General features: G+C 55.8%; 1 protein-coding gene across 2 annotated transcripts in view; it reads right to left on the bottom strand.

Moving 5' to 3' along the window:
• CLEC2L (C-type lectin domain family 2 member L) overlaps window positions 1-6,211 on the bottom strand; it is a 20,977-nt gene extending 14,766 nt beyond the window's left edge. For both annotated transcript variants that reach the window (XM_017499789.2, XM_037728257.1), the window contains exon 1: window positions 5,778-6,211. In XM_017499789.2, coding sequence (XP_017355278.1) covers window positions 5,778-5,973 — 196 coding nt within the window. In that variant the 5' untranslated portion in view covers window positions 5,974-6,211. The remainder of the gene's footprint in view (window positions 1-5,777) is intronic.
• Window positions 6,212-6,601: the final 390 nt, after the last annotated feature.

The following is a 6,601-nucleotide window of genomic DNA, read 5'->3' as shown; positions in this document are numbered from 1 at the left end:
AGATGGCGTCTCGCTCTGTCATCTGGGCTGGAGTGTAGTGGCACAATCCTGGCTCACTGCACCCTCTGCCTTCAGGGTTCAAGCGATTCTCCTGCTTCAGCCTCCCGAGTAGCTGGGATTACAGGCACGTGCCACCATGGCTGGCTAGTGTTGTTTTTGTTTTTGTTTTGCTCACCGTAACCTCCACCTCCCAGGCTGAAGTGATTCTCCTGCCTCAGCCTCCTAAGTAGCAGAGACTGTAGGTACACATCAACACGTCTGGCTAATTTTTGGTATTTTTAGTAGAGCTGGGGTTTCTTCATGTTGACCAGGCTGATCTCAAACTCCTGACCTCAGGTGATTGGCCCACCTCAGCCTCCCAGAGTGCTAGGATTATAGGCATGAGCCACCACGCCCACCCGTTTACTGTTGAATTAGTGGGCTTCTGAAGTAAAAAAAGAAAAAAATGCATGCGTTCAGTCCACCATCTTGACCTGCAAGTCCAACAAGCATTTTCCAGTCCTTCCTATGAGCAAGGTCTATGTTGGCTAGTGATTGGGAGTCCTGGGTAGGTGGCTTCAGACACAGTAAGAGCAGAGGCTTCAGCCTGCATTGGAAGACTGGGTTCTCTCTATTTCTGCTCTGCTGTCCTTGGTGGCGGCGTCATCACAGTTCCCTGGAGCTACATATGGCCGCCTGTGGCGAGCATGCTGAGTGCGTCCTTCCTTTCCCTTCTATTGGTCCTTTTCTCTAACGTTGCTGCTGTAACCCTTTGTGCACTAAAGATATGAGCCTGACATCTGGCATCGCATCACCTGGGTTCAAATCCCAGCTCTGCCACTTTCTAGATGTGTATAGATGGTAAAGCTTCTTAGCCTCTACTGTAGTTTATTTTCCTCATCTTGAAAATGAGGCAATGATCATATCTATCCATCTCTCAGAGTTTCATGAGAATTCAGTGTACAGTGCTTAGCACAGTGCCTGGCGTGGTAGACTCTATTCAATCAACTTGTGGTGATTATGCGGGCCGTCAGTGTGATGGTGACCATCAACCTTAGGCTTTTTTGGGGTAAGGACTGTGCTTTACTCACCTTCGGATTCCCTGAAATAGGGCTGGGTCATCACCTTGCATGTAACAGAGCAGCCACTGGGATTCAAAAACTATGGGAGAAATTTAGTTACACCCAACAACGTCCTTGGTCAACCTTAAATTCAACTGAGTTTGTAGGAAGGAACACACAGGGAAGAGGAATCTGTACATGGATCTTCAACACTGCCAGATCCGAAGTGCCTCTTCACTGTGTGTCGGCGATAATTTCTCTAGATGCTGCGCTGGACCATGCTTCCCCTGAACTCTGCAGGGACTCCTTCCTTGCCTCTTCCTACGTCCAGTGGTTGCCGATGGACCTTAGCACTCCTTGGCTTGCAGCCGCATCACTCCAATCTCTGCCTTTATCATCGTATGGCATTCTCCCTGTGTCTTACATGGTTCGACTATGTCCCCACCCAGATCTCATCTTGAATTGTAGCTCCCATAATTATCAAGTGTCGTGGGAGGGCCTGGGTGGGAGGTAATTGAATCATGTGGGCAGGTTTTTCCTGAATCTTGTTGTTTTTGTGATAGTAAGTCTCACAAGATCTGACGGTTTTATAAAGGGCAGTTCCTCTTCACACACTCTTGCCTGCCACCATGTAAGACGTGTCTTTGTTCCTCTTTCACCTTCCTTCATGATTGTGACGTCTCCCCAGCCATGTGGAACTGTAAGTCCATTAAAACTCTTTATAAATTACCCAGTCTTGGGTATGTCTTTATTAGCAGCATGAGAACAGACTAATGCAGTGCCCTTGTCTTCATGTGACCATCTTCTTATAAGGATGCCAGTTCATATGGGATAAGGGCCTACCCTACTCCAGTCTCACCTCATCTTAACTACAAGTGACCTGCCAGACTGTATTTCCACATGCGGCCACATTCAGAGGTTCCAGAGATTAGGACGCCAACATGGCTTTTTTGGTGAAGACACAATTCAACTTCTAACAAATGTCTAACTCATTACTCGTCCCTACTATGCCATGGCCCATAGTAGGTGGCATTTAAGGGTACAATTTATTTCAGTCTCTAAATGTATGTGATTTTGCCTAATAATAGAAGGAACAACTGAAAAACCCTGACTCCCAGGCCCAAACAAAGCTCCCATCATCCTCGCGCTCATCCCCAGAAGGGCCCATGCTGCTGTCTCTAAGTCATCGGGGACACAGCCTGGCAAGCATCATCTTGACTGTTAAAAACTACCAAATGTAAAGTTTGGGAATTTTTAAACTTTTAAGAGGCTAAATGCATGTGTGTGGTTTTGATCAGGAAGTTGTGGGTTTATGCCTAATCAAGAAACTTTCAACATTAAAAATTTAGAATCAGTGAGCACTGAAAAATCTATAGGCTGAGGTATGCAGGCTCGCTCTGTCCCCTCTCCCATACCCCCAGGCCACTCTGCCCCACTGAGACTCCCAAAGGCAGAAATCTCCTCCTCTTGTTCCCAGAACCCAGGCGGACTCTCCAGGTCACCTTTTCGAGCTTTACACCCCAGGCTGGAAGGAAAGGTTCCTATCTACAGTGAGAAAAGACTTAATCAAGGCACCTTCTGTTCCGTTTCCTGTTTATAAAGCTAGTTATTCATCTCAGAAAAGTCTTAAAGACCTGGGCTGTAATCCCAGCTTTCTGATTTAAGAAGCTCTCTGACTCATTGAACCCATAAGGAGGGGAAAAAAAACGTCAGTCCTGGAGGTGGTAGGGTTATCTGGGAAGCAGGGGGAGGAGAGCGTGCATGTGGGAATTTGATGATCCCCAGCTAGCCTCACCAAGGCAGATGTCCTTGGCCATGCAGGAAGGGGTCCAGAACCTTCACGACAGGGCTTTCAAGTGTTAGCAACCAAGGATGTCCTTGGCCAGGACACTCAGGCTCTCAGTCTGGGCTCCCTCATCTATGAAACAGAATACTCACCAGCCCCCTGCAAGGGGAGAGGTGGAGACTGAGATGATGACTATGAAAGCCCCATCACGGCTTCAGCACGTAGTGGGTGCTTGATGTGCATTGGGCACATGGTGATGAAGGAGCAGAGACTTCTTGCAGTGCTCAGCTTGGTCAAGTCAGGAAATCTCCCATTTCTCTCAAGACAGGTGCTTGGCTAAGTGGGGGCTGCAAAAGCCTGGGTCCCCAAATGGACAGATCCCTCCTCCCACTGACAGTGTTTCATCACGTGGGCTCTGGACTCAGGTTTGGGGTAGGAAGCAGAATCAAGGGAGGCTGATCAGATGTCAAAGTGCTGCAGCTGGGCCTGAGCTCCCCCCGACAGAGCTGCAGGACCGCTGGGAAGAGGAGTCAGCGCACACACAGCCCACATGCTAGGGCCTCTGTCTACCTGAGAGGTGGAGACCATGGCCTGGCTTAGCAGATGAGGAAACAAATGCTCCAGGAAGTTGGAAATCCCTCCAGCCTGTGGCAGGGGAAGGCTCTGCCCCAGCTTTGCCAGATGCTCTGCTCCCTGCACCCCCCACGCTGTCTCAGCCCATGTCCTGGGACCTCTGCGAGGACACAAATGTGCCCAGGGCCCAGATCAGTACCTGGATTTTGCAGGAAGAATGAATGAATGATGGAGGCCAGTGCCAAGGCCAGCACTGGCCAATGCAGCAGCACCCTGGAGAGGACCAGCCCTGTTCCACGAGCTCCTCTCTTCTGAGAGGAGGCTGGCAGCACCCAAGGAGACTTTCAGAGAACTGGCAGAGGGAAGGCCCCTGGCCAAACTCAGATTCCAGATCCTAAAATCTGCAGGAAAAGTCAGTAGGCCCAAGATGCTGAGCATCCAAGGACCATAGGCCATCAGGAGTAGGACCACTCCTAGGAGTATCAAGGGAAGGAGGGGGAAGGGACTTCAGGTGGCATGAGTCAGAGAGCAAGGCAAGGCAGGGGGCCATGGTGAGGCAAGGCTGGACCACAGGAAGATGCTAAGCCTGGGAGTGGGCTTGACTCAGGGCCCCAGACAGCCTCTGGGTGACCTTCCAGCTTAATGTGTGGTCTCTTCTGCAGCCTGATTGGCAGGTGGGCAGCCCAGCCACAGTCCGGAGAAGGAAGAACAAGGAGGTGGAGGTCAAGGTGGGAGGTGGGACAGGAATAGCAAGCAGAAGGCATTAAAGGGCCACAGCAGCCCAGAAGCGGCCCTACCACGGGGGCTGGGGTTAAAGTTAGGGCAGACCCTTCAGAAATGCTGATGAATACATGAATGAAGAAATACAGGCAAGAGGAAGGAGCAACTTCAAGAAATAACTTTGGCAGAAGGGAAGCGTGGGACACGGGGCCTCTCCAACAGTAAAGCCGGAGACAGCATCACAGGGAGGTGTCCATCCACCTCCATCCATCCCACCCAAGTCTTCACAGCCCACAGCTCTGCCACAGCTATTCTGCTGGGTGACGCACCATCCTCGCCTCCTCTGTCCCTGCCACTGTCTGATGGTCTAGCTTCAGAGTCTGCACAGCCCTCCCTCGGAGAGTCCACATGCCCCGGGCCACGGCCTTTGTGCAGAACGCTGGCATTACCACCCCACCTCCCCATCCTCAGCGGCCCCATAGCCTATCTTGGCCCAGGTGCTGCTTATGTCCCTCACGGTCCCCGTCTGCTGTCCCACCCCCTCCCTGACCTCTAGCCTCGGTCCCACCCCTCTGGGCCACCACCAGTCTTCCAAGGGCAAACCCACCATCTCCAACCCTCAGTAGCCCTTTCAGAGCAAAGTCCAAGCTCCTGGGCAAGGCCTGGCTAGCCCTTCACTGTGTGGGTCCTCCAGACCCGTCTCTCTCCACCCTGCCCCATCTCAGTACCCCAGGGCTCAGCTCCCACACGGAACAGACTAGCTCTGGCCACCTGGCCTGAAACACATCGTGCTCTAGGTCTGGGACACCTTTCTCTCTGTCTCCGCACCCTCTAAGAGGTCACTTCCTCCTGGAAGCCCTCCTTTTCTGACACTGCTGCCGCCCTAAGGATGAGTGATCCAGGCTCTGGGCTTTCCTAATTAATGCTGCCCAGACCCTTGGATTCGGGGTGCCAGGAGCACCCTGAGAAGCACACAAAGGGCCAACCACCCTCTTACCAACTCCAGCCTCTCCCACACCACACGCAGACGGCTGCAGCTAATACAAGTTTCCTAAAAGAGCTCATGAACTTGAAATCAATTCTCCACTTCAGTTACTGCCCCAGCAGCCACCGGGGTCCCTCCCTGAGGCAGTCTGATGGAGGAGTAGGTGTGACCCCTGACCTTGCAAGGAAGAGCTTCTCACGGATTCTCCACCCTTGCCCTGCCCTGCCCTGTCCTCCCCACATGGTCCCACCACCACGGGGTCGCGCGGGCGGCTCCCACAGGGGCGGGCACCACCTCTGGGGTCTCCTGCTTTCTTACTTCACTCAAGCATGCTCACGGCCACAGATTCCGCCACCCTCTCAAAATGCCTGTCAGGTGGGTGCCAGACAGTGGCTGTCCCCTTCATGCGTGAGGACTGAGGCTCAGAGCGTGAAGCCTGCTCCAAGGTCAGACAGGGAGTCGCAGCAGACACAGGGTCTAGGCTGTGACTCGCGGTGGCCCCTGGTTCCCTGCCACCAGACCCCACGAATAGGTGTCTGGTCACCCTGAATGAATGACTTCGCCGCGCTCCCCTCCCGGACAGTGGCCAAGGTGACTCTGACCGCCTCCGGGTCCCGGGTCCGAGCTGGGCAGGGGTCCCTGGGCCGGGAGAGGGAGGCCGCTCCATGCTTACCCTCCAAGGCCGCCTTCCAGCTGGTGCTGCCCTCGTAGCCCGACCCGGATCGCCGCAGCAGCCCCTCGGGGCCACGGGCCTCAGCCTCGGCGGGCGAGCGCGGCCTGGGGGCGGCAGGGGCGGGCGCGGGCGCGGGGCGCGCAGCGATGGGCGGCGGTGGCCGGGCCCGCGCGGGGGGCTCCCGGGCCGGCTCCATGCGGGGCGCTCCGCCGCGCCGCGCCCGCGCTCCTGCACCGGGGTGCGGGGCCCAGCCCGACGCGCACTCGGCGCTCCGCGCGCCCTGCGGGCCCCCCAGGCCGGCCTCGGGTGGGCTAGGGCCGCGGCGCTCGCAGGCCGGGGCTGAGCCCGGGTCCCCGCGCTGGAGCCTCTGCTCCCGGTGCCGCCGCTGTGCGCGCCGTGCCTGCCCCGCCGAGCCGCAGCCTCCACGTACAGCCGGGCTGGGAGGAGCGCCAGGCGGCGCGTGGGAGCCTGGAGCCGTGGACCTGGGCGGGGGGGGGGGGGGGGCGGAGAGGGAGGAGGCTCTGAGGAGCAAGGACAGCCGGGTCCCTGACCCCGCCACCTGGCAGGAGGTCTGATGCTGCCGAGCTAGGAGCACAGTCTTGGAGCAGGGAGACCTGGCTGTAACTCAGCTCCACCTCCCCCGCCTCCTGCTCATCCTCCTGAAAATGGGAATCAAGTTCACGGGGACAGTGGAGGGGGCCTCAGGGCAGATGAGCGCCTGTCCTCCCAGCTGCCCTGGAGCCAGAGCAGAGAGTGGTCGGGGCCGTGACTAGACCCCCAAACTCTTGATAAAGGAGAGAAACGTCCGAACGATGAGCACAGAG

Source organism: Cebus imitator, unplaced genomic scaffold, assembly GCF_001604975.1.
Source record: "Cebus imitator isolate Cc_AM_T3 unplaced genomic scaffold, Cebus_imitator-1.0 Scaffold260, whole genome shotgun sequence".
NCBI lineage: Eukaryota > Metazoa > Chordata > Mammalia > Primates > Cebidae > Cebus > Cebus imitator.
This window is presented reverse-complemented; position numbering and strand designations above follow the sequence as displayed.